The 19,981-nt window shown below is 46.4% G+C and overlaps 1 protein-coding gene across 10 annotated transcripts in view; it reads left to right on the top strand.

The window, feature by feature from the left end:
• The window catches only part of LOC147710070 (butyrophilin subfamily 3 member A3-like), a 662,391-nt gene that overhangs the window by 240,081 nt on the left and 402,329 nt on the right, over positions 1-19,981 (top strand). For 5 of the 10 annotated variants that reach the window (XM_086920761.1, XM_086920768.1, XM_086920770.1 and 2 more), the window contains one exon: positions 2,168-2,188. The exons of the other annotated variants lie outside the window; for them this stretch is intronic. In XM_086920761.1, the coding sequence (XP_086776887.1) occupies positions 2,168-2,188 (21 nt within the window). The remainder of the gene's footprint in view (positions 1-2,167; positions 2,189-19,981) is intronic. 10 annotated transcript variants of the gene reach the window in all.

Below are 19,981 nucleotides of genomic sequence, written 5' to 3' on the forward strand. Positions count from 1 at the left end.
TATGCAGAGCCTCTCTTTTTTTTGTTTAAAGAAAAATGTCACTGAAGTGCCCTCCACATAATGAAACATTACCCTTCAAATATAACCTAAATACACATCTTTAATGTAAACAATTCTGCATGAAAACATTACCACAACCTTTACTTGAAATTTCAGCAGAACAAGAAAAGCAGAATACGAAATACATTTGAAGGTTGCCTTTGCGCTCCATCGCACATAACGTGTTTTCCAGGCTTGAGCTGCCTTTCTCCTTCAATGCGCACAGAGTGTATATTTTTAAATAATTGTCTCGAGCTGCAGTTCGCGCTTCCTTCAGACACTGTTTTTATGCGCTGTCAGCAATGACGTTTAAAAGCAATTAACAGTGCTTGCACTCCTGAAACTAACACTGCGCTCATTTGAAATTGACTAAACACCGAGGCTCGATTCCCTGCCTCCGAGTTCAATTCTACTGCAAGGTCTAGTGCACTTCATGTTTATTTAATGATGCCTCTACTCGGTAAACAGAAAACACCAAAGAAATAATACACTGCAGTTTTTTCAAAAAGTGAGCGCCCTCCCCACTTCACAGAGGCTCGATTATATGTTAAGCAGCTGACAAATGCCTTACATTTCTTCTCCTCTATGACGGCCATTACGAGTCCGCTCTTCCCTGCTGACTGACCTCGAATGAATTCAATTCACGAACGGCTGAAAACAACTTCCTTAGCATTTCTGAAGAACTGTCAGCGTTGCCATGATGGTGACACGCTCCTTACGTTGCTCCGGGTGGCTCACGGAGCGGTGCTGCTCACCAGCGTAATGCTGCAGTAGAACACTCCTTTAAGCCAGGAAAGACGTCACTTGCCACAATCCTTGCCTCCACGCGACGCACACTGATCACTGTACCCTCCAGCAGGGTTCGAATGCGTCATCATAACAAAGAGGCAAATGAAGAGAAAAGAGCTCCTCACCAACTGAAAACGGACTTCAAGAAGCAGTTGGTCTCAATGACATCAGCAGGTAGTTTACAATACTCGACGTTTTAAATGTCAGTAAAATTGCTCAGAAACGCATAGGCACAGCAAAACAACAGAACTCATCTTAACTGTTTCTGCCAAATAAATCACAAGCCTTCTGTAGACATTAAGTTCTTTTTTTTTAAGTAAGATCTTCTTATCTTTCACACGCTTCCATTTAAACAACGATGCGAGGTTGAGAGTCTATTATATGTAAAGTCTTGACTAAAAACAGGATACATTCTTCTCCCAAAACTTCTTATTAACTGTTCTATTACCAATATCTGAAAAACATCCACTCTGTTACCTTCAATACTTGTGGACTGGACAACGTTTGTCATTTCCTTTTTTTTTAACATTGGCATACTTGAAACTGTGAAGGCTTCTGCTTGATGACTTGTTACCAGATGTAGATGGAGGTACATAACACGCCTGTTGATGAGCTGTCCGTTGTGCTGGACTCTGGTGGGGCAAACAGGCGTGACCTCTCTGTAGTTTGACAGGTTCCTCTTTATTTCTTACGCTTTTTCTTTTTTTCCTTAGTAGCTTACTTGCTTGACAGTTGTCCTTAGGTAGAAATGGTAGGTTCTTAAATCTGTGGTAGGTTCTTAAATCCGTCGTCGCCAAAATGTAGTGGGCTTGTCCAACAGGTCCAGGTGTAAATAGGTAGACACGGCAGACTAGAACAGGTGCTTATAGATGGTAGTTTATTAGCAGATAAGATGGTACAAGTTAACAGCATAACAGCCCCACCAGGAGCAGACCTATTCGCCGCACAGCCCATCCTCAACTGTGTCTCTCATGCGTCCAACATTCCACAGACCAAGATTCCAGAGAGAACTCTCACACAGGGCCGATCAGCTAGATGCAGGTACATAGAAATAACATGAGGATACTACAGATAGTACAAGTCAGTTATGGGACTATTGGTCCTCCTCAGCATCAACAACCTACCTATCCAACACTACACCTAAGGATGCATTATGGGACCATGTGTACTCCATCGAATTCCAGAATGTATCCAAGGGGTCGCTTACTTCCCTTTTTTCAATTTTAAACTTGATTTTCAATTTGAACCCTTCTTTCTTTCTATTAACCTATTAGCTGCATGGATCTTATGTAAAAGCAAATTCTAGTGAGCTCTTATTAATTTGTTTTTGTGTACACAGACAATCTCCAAAAAGAAAAAGGTGAGTGGGATGCTCTTTCTATTAATATTGAGGCATTGGATGCTTTATAATCTCTTCAAGTGGTATTTTACTGTCACTGTACACAGTTGTTCATCTATGCCAGTTCATGCTTGGAAATAGTTTTTGTGGCATCATAATCTGGAAACTTAGTGGCTTCTTGCCTAAAGCTCTCAAATTTTGAAATCCTTCTATTCCGAGATGCTCTGACTCTGGAATATCGTCTAGAGAGACATTAGCAGATGCTGAAATGTATACTGTAATGAAAGAAAGGATTGCGGGAGCTAGAGGGATACAATACAGATTCTATCTTCTCTTGATTGATTTCATGCTAAGAGTAATAGGGTACCGATGTTACATTACTTTCCTCTCCTGTCTTAACACCATTGAGATGTATTGACCTCACTAGATCTGCTCTACTATTTATTTTTTAATGCTTTTGATCAGACAATTCTTAAATTTCATATCGGTTTAACTAGGCATAACTAACTAGAGTATCATAAAAAGGCCTGTAATCATAAATTTTAAAATGTTGTCAAATGTACAGTTCTTATGATGTCATGACTCAATTAACTATTCTTTTAAGCTCGCCACATTAGGAGTAACCATTTGCCCTTGTTATCAATATAGTCCCATTTTGTAAAGTGCAAGAACTGTTTTCAGCTACTAGCTGTACACCAAGATTTCTTCTAATCCTGCCTTCTGATTATATGGCCCCCCTTCCACTGTGTGGATGTCTTGTCTATGTATCTAGTAATAAGCATTTACATGCCCTCGTAAACATGGCAATATCAGGCTTATCATGCAACGCCTTTCTGGTCACCTGCAGCATACAGCAGGACACAGGGAGGTTCGTAACAGTTTAATTGAACAGATCATAATACAAGCAGTGTAGGTGTCAATGATTTATTTAGCACTTGTCAGTATAGGGGCTGTAAAGGTTTGTTTTTTTATAAGTAGGGAGGCGATACACATTTACGGCTTATTCTATTTAGGCAGTCCGGATTTACGTCACTCCATTCTTTAGTCTCCATGCTCAGGGCTGCTTTTAGAGTGGTTTCCCCTTTGTACAGTCCCTGTCAGGAAAGGCAGACCCTCTGGAAGAAACAAAATGGTCCTGAGCACTAAATATTGCCAGTATAAGTGGTAAGTGGGTGAGCAATATCTGAAAAGTGGGGAATGAACGTTCTACAGTAGCCTAGCAGGTCCAGGAAGAATCTAACCATTAATTTCGTGAGGGGTCTAGGTAAGTCTTTGATAGCTTTAACTTTATCTACCTGTGGCCAAATCATACTACCGTTGATTCGTTACCCTAATTACCTGATCGACTCAGTGGCTAGTGTGGACTTTTCTGTGTTTACTATAAGATCGGCCTCTTTCAGTGCAGAGAAGACAGATTCCAAGTGCAGGAGGTGAAAGTCCCAACCCAAAATAAAGATCATTATGTCATCCAAACATTTACCTGCAAACTTTTGATATGGTTGCAAGGCCCTGTCCATCAACCTCTGGAAGGTTGCAGGAGCTCCGTAGACACCTAAGAGCATCACTTTGTATTGATTAAAGCCTGAGGGGGTAGGGAATGCTGTCTTTTCCTCAGCTGTTTCAGTAAGCGGGATTTGTCAGTACACTTTCCAAGATCTAGGGTAGAAAGGAGCTTTCTTTGCCTAACTATTCGATTAGGTCATCAATGGAAAGAGTCAAACACGCCTGAAGACAGATAGCTGTTGTTAACTGATTTCCAACCATTAGAGATTAACTTCCCACCAAAGGGTTAAGCCACTAAAACAAGTGAATTGAAAATAGGCACACAAATCTCTACAAAAGAAGGGTGAGTTACAGAAGATCCTCCAGAAATATGGAGGTGTGTTCTCAGGCAAACCAGGGAGAACTGCCCTTATAGACCACAACATAATAGTGTGAGGGAAGCGGGTGTTTCGGTTACACCCCAACTGGATACCTGAAGCCAGGAGGGCCACAGTAGAAAAGGAAGTAGAGTCAATGCTACAAGGTGACATCATACAACCATCCACTAGTGCCTAGTGTTCCCCAATCGTATTAGTCCCCAAACCAAACAGCTCCATCTGATTTTGTATTGAGTTTCGACAATTAAACAATATCTCAAAATGTAATACTTACCTCATGCCAAGAGTTGTTGAATTATTAGAACAGTTAGGCAAAGCAAACCTCCTTTCTACCCTAGATCTCACGAACGTGTACTGACAAATCCCGCTTACTGCAACAGCTAAGGAAAAGACAGCATTCCTTACCCCCTCAGGCTTGTATCAATTCAAAGTGCTGCCGTGGGTCTCAATTGAGCTCCTGCAGCCTTCTAAAGGTTGACAGGCATGGGTTCTCTGACCATATCAAAAGTTTGTAGCTGCCTATTTGGAAGACATCGTGATCATTAGTCTTGATTGGGACTCTCAGCTCCTGCAATTGGGATCTGTCTTCTGAGCCCTCAAAGAGGTCGGCCTTGTAGAAAATGCCAACATTCCACACTAGCCGCTGACTCCATCCGGTATTTAGAGTACCAAATCAACGCTAGTATGATTAGGCCACAAGTTGACAAAGTTAAAGCTATCAAAGACTTACCTAGAATCCCCACAAAATGAGAGGTTAAGTCCTTCCTGGACCTAGTAGGTCACCGTAGAAGGTTAATGGTTTGAAAGGCTGTTTGGAGTTCACCAGACTGTACGGGAGCTATGTATTGTCCCTATCATCCACGTAGACAGGAGGTGCAGGCAGGGACTCTCTCAAAGTATGTAAAAAAAATAAATCTGGGTCTTCACTGGGCTGGTATTGTTGCAGGTATGAGCAATGAACATTTGGAATCACTTTTGAGTTCACTAGCACATCTGTTAATTTCAGAAGGGTGGCCTCGTGGGTATGCTGTATATTTGTAATTAATACTGCTTGCCTTTTTCAGGCTGTGTTCAAGTTCTCCCTATCTTGTTGTGCTGCCTGGGCTTGCTGTTTTATTACCAGCTGCAAAAGCCTCTGGCCCGCCACCAGATTGTACCATCTGTGGTCTCAGCCTGAAATCACACTTCTGACTCCATTTGTATCAGGCTAGCGGAATAGATCACAATGCAAGTAGTGTAGGTGTCTGATTTATTTTGCACCTTGCAGTACAGGGGTTGTAAGGGTTTGTTTGTTATAAGGAGGGTGGTGATAAACATTATGATGTATTCTCTTTAGGCAGTCCGGATTACGTCACTCCATTCTTTAGTCTTCATGCTCTGGACTTCTGTAGAGTTGTTTTGCTTCTGGCAGTCCCCGGCAGGAAAGCTAGTTCCTTGGGAAATGTAAATGTAAATGTAAATTGATACTTGTATAGCGCACTACTCACCCGCAAGGGTCTCAAGGCGCTTGTACGAATACTGCTGTGGAACCCATCCTGGCTTTCCCTGTGAGGTGTCCACTCCTGGGCACCCCCAAGGTGGAGGCCAGGCATCCTTAGCGTTGTGGGGGCCGTTGTGGAGATTAAGCAAGCTATTGCCCAGAGTTGCAGAGTGGGACTCCATGATTGGAATAGGCACCGAGGCGAGAATTATCAGGTCAGTGGAATTTTGAGCCCAAGACCCGCCGAGCCGGGAAATTGAACCCTGGTCCCGGGTTAGACCTCTGCATCAGGGTCTGCCGCTCTAACCATTGAGCCACACTTCTCAACATGTCCTGGGTATTAAATGATGGCAGTATAATCCCACCGCTGGTCACCAGTAAAGCCGCTATCAATATACAGTGGTTTGTGGTGCACCCTGGAATTCACCATACCCCTGTGCACAGTATAGGATGTCTCTAGGTGGGAAACAACCATTACAACGCAATCATTATGATGCACTACCTTTCTAACGCAGTCTGTCCATTACAGTACATGTCACTACAACACATGTCATTACAACGCATGTCACTACAACACAAGCCACTACAATGCAAGGTAGGTAATGGGAAATAGTAACTTTTTACCCCTACACTATCAAACACTTACCCTACTGTTGCACTACCTGGAGTGGGAATAGTAATTGTTAGCCCTACACTGTCCAACTCTTACATTACTGTGTATTATACATTGTAGTGGTATGCGTTGTAATGGTATACATTGTAATGGAATGTGTTGTAAGTGTAGATGTAAAAATCGCGTTGTAAAGGCATGCTTTGTAAAAGTTTGCATTGTTTCATCATATATTCCTCCAGGCCTTCACCTGGACCGCTTGGGCTACATCTGATACCCGACCATTGTGACTCTACCGTCACTCAGACTTCATGCACCATAACACTTGCCTTTTGCTACGGTTCGTTTCCTGAGCGATAGCGGTCTGGAGCAAAGCAGACTTTTGCTTTAAGTCACCTGGGGTACACAGTTCTCCTGCGTGTATGGTTCTCTCTTCTCCATCGCGTCTCCAGAGTATTCCTGCAGCTCTTACACAGCAGTCCGATCTGGGAACCATACTGCTGGTTGTTCTTTCCAGTCCATGTAAAACTCTCAGTTTCGTGTGACTTTCTTTTTGGTGGACTTGGCGTCCCCTCTCTCCTTAATAGCCCCTATATTCTCTTTTATTTGTGAAAGGAGCGGACCTCATGGACTTGCACATCTGAGCAGGGCTGATGAACTAGACCCGTATTCCCTACCTCGTCTGGGAATCTACTGTGGCAATCTTTAAGTTCTTGGTGTCATGCACACCGGTCCCTTCACAAGGTGCAGTTTACAGTTTGGCAGACATTGAGAACTGTCATAGCTTGGGAAATGCTTCACCTGTCAATCTTCCAAGTCCCTCTGAGGTAGAGTTCTTGGCCTGGTGGCCTGCCTGTCACTGGGCCACCATATCATTGTTATGGATGCCACGCCATATTTAGAGGATAGCTGCTGTATCTAAGTTTCCTTTCTTGAAAGAGTCACATGGGGCATCACAGTCCACAGTGTAAAAATCCATAAACGACTCAGTACATAGCGAAAAATCTCCCTGTGCCTTATACTCTGTCATTTTTCATTACCAAACTTTCACCGTTGGAGGGGTTTATTTAATTACTAAAAACATTAATGAACAGGTTAAAGAAATACCTTGATGCTCTATAGGGTACTCTATCTTCAGTTTAACAATCACTCAGGATCTACACTGAAGGATGAAGATGGGTATTTCCAATTAGAAACAGTGGCCTTCCTCCAGGTGAGCCAAGGCCAGACTTGTATGCCACACCTCAACCCTAGAAATTAAGAGATGCATAGAGAGTGCAACGAGTAAAGGTTTAAATTCCCAGCGCTGTCTCATTGGTCCTTCTTTTGGGTTGGTGTAAGTTTTTGGGGATGTTGGTAAAGGGTTGCTATTTATTCTGGGAGTTTATCTTACTGTACATTTGGACTCTGTGTTTGTGTGAAGGCATTACCTCCCCAGACAGTTATCCCTCTGCGCCGTACTTGTGGTCCCGTTCCCTGTTGGACTGAGTTCCATGTCTGTGGTTGCTTCTGCCCCATGTTTGTCCATCTACTCGATCCCTGCTGTGGGTGTGCGGCAGTTGATGGAGCTCCCTATGGCTGAAGGTAAGGTGCGTTCGGGTATCCCTGTGCTGAGATTTGAGGATGAACATTCGCAGGGTTATGCGGTGGCTGGACTTGGCCCATAGATCTCTGATAATCATGATATGTTTGGCATCTGTCTGCCAGGTGGTCCATCTTCTGGCAATAGTAGCATTTCTTAAGGTTGCTGCCAACCCCCCTGGCCTCTGCCACCATAGCTAGGGTGAAACCCTCTGTAGTTTTGCAGTGGAGCTCTCTTAAAAGGCTGGTGACATTTGAATGCTCGCGGCCAATGCGACCCCCTCGAGGGCAGTCTTTTTCAATTTGTGTTGGACCAATTTAGCATTGTCTCTCTGGGCTTGCTCTTGCTTTTCTCTATCCTTTTCTTGCTTCTTTTTGTGGTAATGCAATATATGGGCTTGTATCTTCCACCAGGGTTTGGTGCCTATCCCAACCACACTGTTCAGTCCCCTTTGTATCTCTGTGGGCAGCCTCCTTTTGAGTATATTGTAAAAGAATGCAACTTATGGCCCCGCATCAGACTTCGGATGTCCTTTCTCTTGTCCCCATTATTCCCTCATTCTATCCAGAAAATCAGTTATACCTCTCCCTGGTTTCCGCCATTAACCCTCCCACATCTGGGCAGCCAGGAACATATACCTCAGGGCTGTCCATATCCAGTGCCTGTATGAATTGAATGTGGCTGTGTAATGCTGGATGGCTGTCGGCGTAATTGCTGGGATGTGAACTTGGGTGATCACTGCGTTAGTCTGCTCTCCAATTAGACCACTTAGCAGACTTTCCTGCAATGTTTGTTTCAGAGCATGAGGCTGTAACTTAACCCCTCCTTATCTATCTGAGCCCATTGCACATAGATGGTCCCTGACATACCCTTCTGTAGTAACTGGTACATTCTTACTTCAGGTAGCTCCACAGACTTCTCTCTGACATGGCATTCACATTTATTTAAACATTCCTGCATGTAGGGGAAGTTCCACTTGGGATCTCCTCCCCCATGTCGGATACAATCTACCACTATATCCATGTCATCTAGTACGAAGTTTCTTGCCTCCTGCCAAGGTCTATCGCACTGGTCTCTCTCCTAGATCCTGCAGGCTAACAGGTGGCAGAATGAGTTCCCACTGATCTCGCCTTTTCTCATGCTACTATCCCCTTTGGAGTCAGTTTATCCTTCTTGTGTGTTCGGGTGGAGCAGCGCATGTCCTTGTTGCTGCTCCCCACATATGTGCGCTAATATGCCATCTTAATTTTTCTGTGTCTTGGCTGGGTCAGTACCAGACTGCTCTGCTCTCTTAATTCCGTGTCAGCCTGTCTCCTATGTTAAATGATTGGTGCGGCTCGGATCCCTCCCAGAAGCCTCTCATTTAGTTCTACCTCTGAGTTTTTCCCCGATCGTTGCTCTGTACACTGTACCTTCCCCCGCTTTACTTATGTGGTGGGTGTGCTGCTCTGTTTTCTTGCTGTGCTTCTTGGGTGCGAGCTCTTCCTCTCTCTTCTTAGCTCATGCTTTTCTTCTTCATCCTGTGTAGTTTGCCTCCTTCTTTCTTAGCTATACATTGTTCTTTAAATTTACTCTCTGTTGTTCCCTTAGCTACCTGGGAAAATCCTGTAGCCTCACCCTCGTCATCAGTCCCCAGGGGACTGGGACTCCCTTCCTCACTCCCACTTGCTCCTTTACTGTCTAGAACCACCACAAATCTCCCTCTCACTCATGTATGTTTGCCTGAACCACTGGGATTGTGTGGTCTCCATGCTGCACAGATTCTATGTGTCAGATCCGACAAACGGGGGGGGGGGGGATATCAAGGTTCTCAAGCCTTTTCACCGGTCTTGGGTTGCACTCGAAATGTCTGCCCTGTTAGTTTATCATGTGTGGACCTACCTGTTTGTCGTTCAGTGGGGGGCCCGCCGGCTCCTGCTATTGGTGGATTGGAATATATTCATGCGGGGTGAAGTGGCGTGAGCACCTCCACACCTGGATATGGTGGTGTTGGATTATTGATCTGGGCCTCCTTGATGATGGTCCATTATTCTAATAATGTCTCTCTCCTGCCTTTTTTTTACCTGTGTATTACTTTCTTTCTGTATTCTCATATATTCAATTGAGTTAGTTCAAAATTTCCCTCCTTTGGCCAGGGAAATATGTGTACGTGCCATTCTTGGCAAAATGTATACATTTTTTTTGCCTGTGTGTGGAAACTGGTGTTCATGTGTTTTAATGGGTAATTCATAATAAGTCCTGTTGCTTTAGTGGACAAAGTAAGACAGCTCCTTTTTGGGAGATATTTGTTTTGATCTAATTGTGGTGAAAAATGCTCGTGGTCCACTCTTATGATTTTGTTCTGCGAGCTCAGCACTATCTGCAGATTCATCAAACAATTTAAGATGAACATTTCATCAACACAAAAAAAATGCATGTGAAAGGTTGCAGCATAGGTAAACAAGCATTTGCAAATCAATAGGTCAGCTGACCTGGTCTGAGACTTCCTGACCGGCCGCGACTCAAATCGAGCCCACCGGACCGACAACACAGCAGCTTGACTCCACCAGATGGCCTGGTCCAAGCCTTCCTGAATAGCCATGCCTCAAATTGAGCCCACTACACCGACAACACAGCGGCTTCTACACCACCAGATGCCCCGGGGCCTTCTCTGGTTGCGCTGCTCTCAGGCTTTGTGTCCTACATAGCGACCCTGACTCCACCAGGCGCCCCGGTGCCATTTTGGATGTCCCCAGGCGGCGCTTTACTCTTTATGGGTTATGTGCCCTTTGTAACGGGGCATGCCGCTCAATTTGTTCTCAGGTCTAACGATTTAACGGCTGGGTCTCCAGACGCCTCAGTGTCATTTGATCTGCCCTGATTTGTGCTGATCTAGGGCAGTGTTATGCCCCCTGAAGCGACGTGATGTTCAGCTCTCCTCCGGACTGGTCTGTGCCTTCCAGACTGGCCTGCGTTTCGATCGGTGCTGTAGTGGTGCGCTCCAGATTGCGCTGCCCCCTGGCGTTGTGTGCCCTTGTGAACGGGCGTGCGGAGCTTTGTCTCTCCTGTCGAGTTCCCGGCCTTGAGTGGCCTGTAGGTGGTGTTTGTTTACCTTTGTCTTGCCTCTCGGGGTCCGCTTGAATCACCCGACTTGCAGACGGGGCTCGGTGGCTGGTTTTACATCCTGGCACCCCTCCCAACCCATGACTCCTCAAGCTATCTTCAAACTCTTCATTAAAACAGTTAGGACCATATGTATGAAAAACCGAATTTGCGATTCTCAGAATGCGATTTGTAGAGAATCGCATTTTGAGAATCGCAAATCGGTATGTAAATAAAAAATCGCAAATAGTTAGCGATTCCTAAAAATCACATAATTAGTTGCGAATACCCAAATTGCGATTTCTTCATTGCGTATTCGCTGATTTTGCGAACTTGCAATTAAGGAATCGCAAATCTGCTAATTGGAAACTCAGGGCAAGCTTGATGACATCCAAACCAGGAAGTGTGACTACCCATGCTGCACCTGAGTTTCAGAAGCAGAGTGAGAGGCTGGAAGGAGGGCTGAGGCACCAGTGTACTGCTACAGAGACAGGAGAAATGGCCACACAGGAGCAGCAGCAGGGTGAAACAACCAGGAAGAGAAACAGAAGTTTTCTGAAAGGGAGCAGGAGGTGCTCATCCAGGAGATGGTGGTGAGCCATGAGTTGCTATTCGGAAAAAAATGCCTTAGAGTGCCAGAGACCCGCAAAAGAAGAATATGGGCAGAGATACAGGAAAAGTTCAACTCAATTGGCGTCACCCACCGCAGCATGGAAGAATTGCGCAAGCGGTGGTACGATATGCGCCAGCGTTCGAAGGGAAAGGTTTGCTGCCAGGCTGCAGGAGGCAAAAGAGACCGGTGGAGGGACTTCCACTGCCACCGCTTTCACGCCGCTGGAGGAAATGGTCGAGGGGACTTTGCTACCGGAGAGTGTGAGCGGCGTGGTAGACCTCGACAGCTCCAACCCACCAGTACCAAGGCATGGTAAGAAGTATTTGTGACTCCGCCTCCGGAGCTGCTTCCTGAGGCAGCTCCGCTTGTCGGACACATTATCCGACATTACAGTCTTTCCGCGGTCGCTAAAATATAAATAAATTACTGCCTGGGATGTCGGAAGCACTCAGCAATGCTTAGGAGTGCTTGAAATCGCCGACTGCAGCCCTGTGTCTGAGAAAATCGTGAATAATCTCTGAGCGCGCGGAGGCGACCTGGCGCTCCCAAAATGGCGGCGCCCAGTGTGTAGCCTGCCCAGAGTGGGTGAAACTCTCTATACTGCTCCTGAGAATAGCTAGCAGCTGGGGAAGGACTACATGGTGCGGAGGACGGTCTGTGTCACACGGAGTGCTGCACACTGAAACGAGTTATATGAGGAATATCGATGTACGGACCCCCTGCACAGCTCGACGATGGCTGTGATCTTGTGCTCATGAAATGGCGGACCGGTGCGGAGAGGGAGCAATCTGGGCAAATGTACAGGGAGAACGGAGACATTAGCGGTGAGTAAGGTGTGACGGCAACTAGGGCACAGCTCCAAGTGCTCCTGCATGAGGCATTACGCTTGCTGCTACGGCGATGGTGTCTTTTATTGTCAATGTATGCACGGTACATGACGCGCTGCATGAGCTATCTGCGCACCGTCCACCTGCGTTGCTATCTTTGAACTGCTGAGTGTGTGTCCTGAGGAATGCAGACAGCACCACTGCGCATGGCCCCATTGATGATCCAATAGTACATACTGCCACGTGTTTATGAGAGTGTGCATACGTGTCCCGCAATACTGAGCGACTCCAGATACTGACGTCTCCTGTATGCGGGAGGTCTGGTGAACGCGGGCATCATAACTCATCATAACTCGCCCTGAAACCCTCGATGGTGCACTATACAGACGAATACTAGCTATTCAAAAGAGACATGCAGAAGCGGCTTTGGTGATACTGGAGGTGGGGAACTATTCACGACGCACACTGGGGCTTCTTCAACACACTGCGGTGGGGCACACAGTTGCGGACTGCTCTCTCTGGACTTGCTCAAGATTGCTGCAGTCTACGGAGCGTGCCCACACGTTGCAACGAGTGGCCTGCTGCACCGAAATTGCGTGATCGTACTAGCCTTACAAAATGGTGCCAAACCCGAGATCTGACGACTTCTAGGCCCCTCAAGATGGACGTGTTGCCATTCGAATAACAGCGCCTCTTTTCCCTTGAATTTTAAACTGCTCCCTTCCTTAGCCTGGAGCTCCACCTTGTGGCCTGTTTTTAACAATGCTCCCACCTTGAAATTCTGTGCTGACTTATGACCCGATATTTTTGATCCTGAACCTAGCCATCCGCTCCTTCTATAGCTTTGCGGGGATTGATTGTTTGCTCTGCTAGGGTTATTTCAACATTGCTTTATTATAACTCCCTCCAAGCGTAGCTGTGCTGTAATTGTTTGCTTCACTGGACTGTGTCAATCACCCCCCCCCCTTTTTTCTTCTGCTACTATTGCCTAGTCTCCTTTGCCTTTGCTATCCCGACTACCCTGTTTCCTACTTGCTTATATTATTTACCTTGTCCTTTTGTTGTTTACCATCTAGTACCTCTGTTTATTTCACCTTCAGATCCCTGGTCCATGCTTCATATATTGATTTGGAATTTTATTCCCTCTTTTTGCTTAGGTCTATGTTTTTTGCTTTGTTCACAAGCAATTATGTAAAGCAGTATTGCTGATTGTCTACGGCAGGCCCTACAAAATTGTTTGACAAAATCTAACGCACGTCCGATAACTTTTGCCTTCTACCTCCCAACTACTGTCTCTCCCACCACCTCCTAACTCCGTCTGACTACCGCTTCCTTCGTACCTACCTACATGACTCATATTCTCATGTCTCTGGCCTCTTTCTCTCATATCATCTTGTGACCACATTCCCTCTCTTTTTTCTTCTCCTCTGCCGAATCCTCCCCTTACCCTTTCCCAACACCGCGTCCTTCTACTCCTCCCTTTCCACGTCTTTCCCTCCACAGCTTCAACTCACTGCCCTCCCTTGACTTCTCACGTGATTATCTGACTTACCTCTCTTTCTTTGCCCAATACGCCTCCTCCCAATTTCCCTTCCCCCACCCAGGACCTTTCTCTATCTAAACATGGTCCTAACAATACAGCCCCCAGGCAGGAGATACGTGCCTCTGTTCAAACCTTATGCACCTTGTGCCACCTTCCCCCCTCTCCACTCCTACTCTTTCCAGCTTCTGTCCTCTGTCCTCAGCCCTCACATGCCCTTGCCCTTTGTTCCCCACCCTGTTTTTCTGTGAACCTTAGACAGACTTCCTTTCATCTCTATGGTTGTCTCTTCCCTTATCCTCACTCCCTCTCGTCCCCTACCCCTCTCTACTTTCTCTCGCCTTTCACTCCTCCCCTAATTGTATTCCTGATTGTCTTATTTAATGTTTACTTGTTGATTCTCTTCTAGTATATTGTTGAACCACATTGTTGCACTTCCTGTCGTCTCTCCTATTGTCTCCTACCGCACCCTCCCTCTATTTATGTCTCTCCCTCCTCTCTCAATATTTTAAGACTGAACTATTTTGTCTGATGCCCGATGGAGTTACTTGGTTTAGCTATAAGGGAGATGGGCCTTGGACTCCCTTCTTGATCGTCACCTACCCAGTCAGTCTTTAGGCAGACTTCTTTTTCGTCTCTCCTTATTGTCTCTTCCCTAGGTCCTATCTCCTCTCACCTGAATCTCTCCCCTTGCCTGCTACTCTGCCTACCCCCTGTCCTTTGTGCCCTTTGACTAAGCACTCCTTCTCCCCTTGTTGGGGAAAGATCCAATATTTATACTCTGGAATCTCAGCGAACCCGCTGAGTGAGTCCACTGTGCCAAGGGAGCCACTCACACTTGAGGTATGGTATGGCACCCATTGCCAAAGCACTCTCTCCCCTTTTTGGGGAAGGATCCAGTATGTAGACCTTGGAGTCTCAGAGACCTCTCTGAGAGAGTCCACTGCGTAAAGGGAGCCTCTCGCAATAGAGATAGGAAAGGGATACCACTTCCCCTGGGATCACAGCTTACTGGACTTTGGACGTTGCCTTGACTCGTCTACCGGTTTGTGTCCCCATCACCCTTCCCCTCTTCTCCCCGTGCTGTGACTCTCACCCTCCCCTCCCTTCCTTCTTCCCACCTTCATTATCTGTCTGTTTCTCCTACTCCAACCTCCCCCTGAATCTCTCCCCTTGCCTTCTTTTCCCCTTACGTATTTGTGATTATTGTTTATCTCAACCTTACAAGTAACTATGTTGCCATGCTCTAAGAACTATGTAACCTTTGTAACGATGTAACCTGTAACTATGATCTGATGCTCATGTAAAGCGCTCTGATACCTCCGGGTCTAGCCAGCGCTATATAAAACTTTTAAAATAAATAAATAAAATAAAGAATGCCATCACACCCCTGATAGCGACCTACTACACCCCCACACCCAGGAGAGACCCAGGAACACAGCATAAATGTTAATCCAGTGCAGACACACAAGCAACCACAGCAATGCATTATGGGAGATGTAGTCACATGGACCAAACAGTAGAGCACTGAAACCCAGCTAGGAACAGGCAGTATGTGTGTATCAATGAAGGCAAAATACAGGATCCATGCAACAGACAAAATAGTGTAATTTATTGCATTACCAATGCACGGCAGAACAGCAAATGAATGTGTGCATTTATGTCCACAGTACCACATAAAACACAGGGACAGAGGCCCGGAGGGGAGGATGAGTCCCACAGCGCAGCAGTGCCAGGGCAAGTGGAGGAGGAGGGCAGCCCTGTCATCCCACCAAAATACCCCCGGCGCATTGCAGTGGCTCCTTTGCCACCGCTGGAGGATGAAATCTGTGACACAGATGAAGAAGACAACCAAGTCCAGGGACAGTCTGAGCCACAGTCTCAAGCACTTCCAAGTCCCATACCAGTCATTCCATCCAGGCGCATGTCACGTCCATCCCAAAGTACATCTGCGGCAGGAGAGGAGACAGTGCTCAGCGGCCTAGAAAGAGAACACAGAGGCAGCTTTTTCCAACTTCAGGCAGTGTCTGCTTAATATCGCATCTTGGATGACAGACAACTGCCTGAAGTTAAATACGGATAAAACCGAGGTGTTATTCTTTAACCAGGCACAACCTCCAAGAGCAGAGATGTGGTGGCCGAGAGAGCTGAACCCTCCACCTGAACCTACTCAGGTTGCAAGAAACCTCGGCTTTAAATTTGATTCCGCTCTCTCGGGCAAAGCTCAGGTTAATTATGTATCCTCACAATGTTTCTGGAAACTTAAAACGCTCCGTAGATTTCTTCACTTTCTTCCGATGGACAGCAGGAAGACAGTGGTATATGCCCTGATCACTTCGCAATTAGATTACGCCAACAGTCTTTATCTAGGCCTCCCTGCCTATTCAATCAGGAAACTTCAGATTATTCAAAACTCAGCTGCAAGGCTGATCAAGAACATCCCACTTCGTCATCATATCTCCCCTCACCTACGGAGCCTCCACTGGCTCCCAGTAAAGCGAAGAATTTAATTCAAAGCTCTAACAATAGCACATAGAGCTCTGGCAGAGAAAGGTCCTAAATATCTCCAAACGAGAGTACAGAAATACTCCCAGACCAGATCCCTAAGATCTAATAATCAAGAACTTCTATCAGTTCCCCGATATAAAAAAGGCCGCTTTGTGGGCAGTTCATTTACGGTTGAGACGGCTGCACTGTGGAACACCATGCCCACACATATCAGGAAAGCCAAGACAGAGAGACCGTTTAGGAAAGATCTGAAAACCTGGTTATTTAACCTCCCATGATACTTTTAGCCTCCCCCCCTGCTGCTGCTAGCACCGGGACACCCCCGTTGGGGGTAGCCGCACGCTCTATAAATGATAATAATAATAATAATAATGCTTGAGGTGCAGCGCCTGCAGGGGAGAAGCATCAGGGCAATTCAAAGACAGCTTAGGGTTGGCTTCAGGGGCATGACGGGTGCCCTGGAGGTACTCTGTGCGGAGACAAGGGCAGACCATGCAGCTAGGCGCAGGGAGAGGCAGCGCCTCCACACACGCCTTGACCTATTCACAAGGGCTGTAAACCGTCTGGCCTCAGCCACCTCTGTGCAGTCACGGCGCAGCATCAGCATGCAGCGTGAGGTGGCACACTGCAGTCAGGACCTGGCCAGGGGACTAGTCTAGGTTACATGTGCTGTGGACCAGCTGCGGACAGTTGCCACTGCAGATGCCACTGAAGAGGGCAATGTGCACTCGGGCGCGGAGCTATGGGACGTCAGCGCCGCTGTTGAGGTGCCCTGACTAACTAAAGGCAATGGGTGGATTAACCCATTACACACAGACAACTGAGAACAATTGCTTTTTTTTGCACTGTGCAGCCAACATGTGCGGGACATTACTACCCACATTGTGTGCTACACAGGCTATGTGATGTTATTATTCCTGAACTCAAGTATATTAAACACAGTGTAGCATGAATACATAGCATTGTGTCATAATTTTTCACCTAGAAATAGTTCTGTGTTATATCATATCACCTCTGCCTCCCGGCTGCCGCACCAATGACACCAGCTGCCCTGCATCCCCTGGAGCTGGCCCCTCCTCATCTGATGTTTCTGAAACAGTGAGCTCCACTGGGGTGCCTTTACTGGTGGCGATGTTATGCAGCATGGCACGCACAACCACAATCTTGCAGTAGGTCTCAGGGCTGTATTGCAGTGCTCCTCCACTCTAATGCAGGCAGCAGAAACAGCTCTTGAGTATACCAAAGGTCTGCTCAATGGTACTGCAAGTGGCAGTGTGGGCACTGTTGTACCTACGCTCCCTACCATTGGCAGGATTTAGGTATGGGGTCAATATGAAGTCCCGGACAGCATACGCACTGTCACCTGTGAGGCAAGAGGAAATAGGTTAAACACTGTCCTGCCACTGCTGTACTTTACTATTGTGTCACTGTTTCCTATGCAATTACCTAGCAGGTAGCCCTCTCCAAACTTCCCATTTGTGAGTCAACGGTGGATCCCACTTTGGCGAAAGATGAAGGAGTCATGGGTGCTGCCTGGGTATTTAGCTACGATGTCAGTGACAATGTGCTTGGCATTGCACACCACTTGTATATTCAGGTGATGGTAGGACTTGCGATTCCTGAACACTCGTTCTGGGAGGGGGGGAGATAGCGACATGGGTCCCATCAATGCAACCGATGATGTGGGGAAATTGTGCAATTGGATGGAACTCCTGCTTGGTCTGTTCTAGTGCATGTGCTGTGCTGGGGAAGTTGATGTGGTGAGGCAGCTCCTGGACCATTGCATCCAGGAATGCATGGAAAAAGTGCCAAAGTGCACTCTGTGAGACCCCTCCTGCTGAGGCTATCCCCCCTGGAAGCTCCCTGATGCCAAGAGGTGCAGTGAGCCCAGGACCTGTACATGGGTGGGGATGGTATATGTCGTGCGTGTGGGGTGTTCAAGTATGGGTTTGAGCTCCTCAATTAATTTTTTGCACAATCGCTAATCGCTAATTTAGCGATTAGCAATTATACGATGCGAAGGTTGCTCATACATAGCATGGCTGTGTTTTGCGATTGCATACACCGTTTTTTTGCGATTTGCAGTGTTTGCAATCACAAAACAGCTTCATACATATGGCCCTTAATCACCCCTCAAAATGACAACAGGCCTGGCTAAACTGTCTTCTAAGATGGTGAATGGTGACTTTCCACTAAGATGGTGAGTGTCTGACCTTGCTTTCTGTTAAAGCCTCCCTCAGCACTGTGCCCCCAGATCCCTAATTCTCTGGGTCACACACACTGGTCATGATAAACTGGCTTATCTTTGCAGCAACCTCCAGATGTTGGCTAACTGCGGAGGTGCGTGATTGTTTTTTATAAAATTGGTCCCCAATGACTGGTCACAATCACTGGTCATGGCAAATTAGCTGACCTTTGTTCTAACTTCCTGATATTGGTAACCCTGGTGAGGGGCTTGATTGCTTTTGTAATCTTAATACCCTTTACGCTTCCGAATGGGTGATACCTGTCTTACCAGTGACTACTGTTGCCCCAGGGTCTTATTTCCTTCTGCCAGGCATCCTTGGTTCAAGTTGATGCCACCACTCATTCCCTCCTTTCTCTGATGACGCCCAGCCTTGCCGATACCCTCTCCGAGCTTGCAAAGGTAAGCAGGAATACACACCTGAGATGATGTGCCTCAATCCCCCCTGGATTGTTTCAGACCTTGACTACCAAGTTGTTGGTTTTTCTTTTCCGGTGCTTTTGCCCTACGCCGCTCCCTGTCTTTCCCGCCCTCGCAATCTTCTCTGAACTGGTGTTTTACTACGGGATACACCCCACAGCCTCTCCTTCTCAATCCCGCCTTGATGAAACTGGTCTGGGCACTGAAATATTGAATATTGACTACTGCTTGATGTGCTGTTCTCTAACTTGACTCCTCCCCCACCTGCCTCATAAAACAATTTCTCTCCCGCTGCAGAATTCTGGGCTGTCCCATGATTTTCTCTCCCCTACTATAGACTTTTACCCGTTCCCCCCTGTTCACATTTTTCAGTCCCTGGTCAGTCCTGTCATGTACCGCCTTGTTACTTCTTTTGACTGATGGCAAATAATCAATGTGATTTTGTTTATTGTTTGTGATTAGGTACCACCCCCTTATCCGCCCTCTTGCTTTTTTGCCGTTTCCCCCTTGTCTGAAAGTTTAGACTCAGATCTATGTAGTCTCTATAAGTCTATGTTGTTCTTGACCCCCTCTGAACTTGCTGGACTGCTGTCAATTAAACCATGTTAAATTAATTTAAAGTGTTTATTGTTTATACAATTAAATAGTGCACCTTTCTCAGCTCTCTCTCTCGATTCTACCTTGGTGGCTCTGCACCCCTCCACTCATCTTACACAATTGTCTCACCAAGTGTACTTCACCCCTCCCCCTGAACTTTCTCCTCATATCACCCCCCCATCCACCTTACGATACAATCATGCAAAGAAATTTTTAAATACAAATTACTGATTCGTTACCCTGAAACATTAATTGCTGACACCTACCTAAGTCTCTTGTCGCCCAACAAAACTAACTATATCTTCTTTTCCAAACGCCCCTACAAATGGAAAAACATCTTCCAGTTCATTCATCTCACAATCTCCAAATCCGGTAACATCCCTTATGGTTTCAAATGGACTACCACCCCATCCCCAGACTTCCTCGAGGAA

The sequence above is a fragment of the Lissotriton vulgaris genome, chromosome 5 (genome assembly GCF_964263255.1).
Source record: "Lissotriton vulgaris chromosome 5, aLisVul1.2, whole genome shotgun sequence".
NCBI lineage: Eukaryota > Metazoa > Chordata > Amphibia > Caudata > Salamandridae > Lissotriton > Lissotriton vulgaris.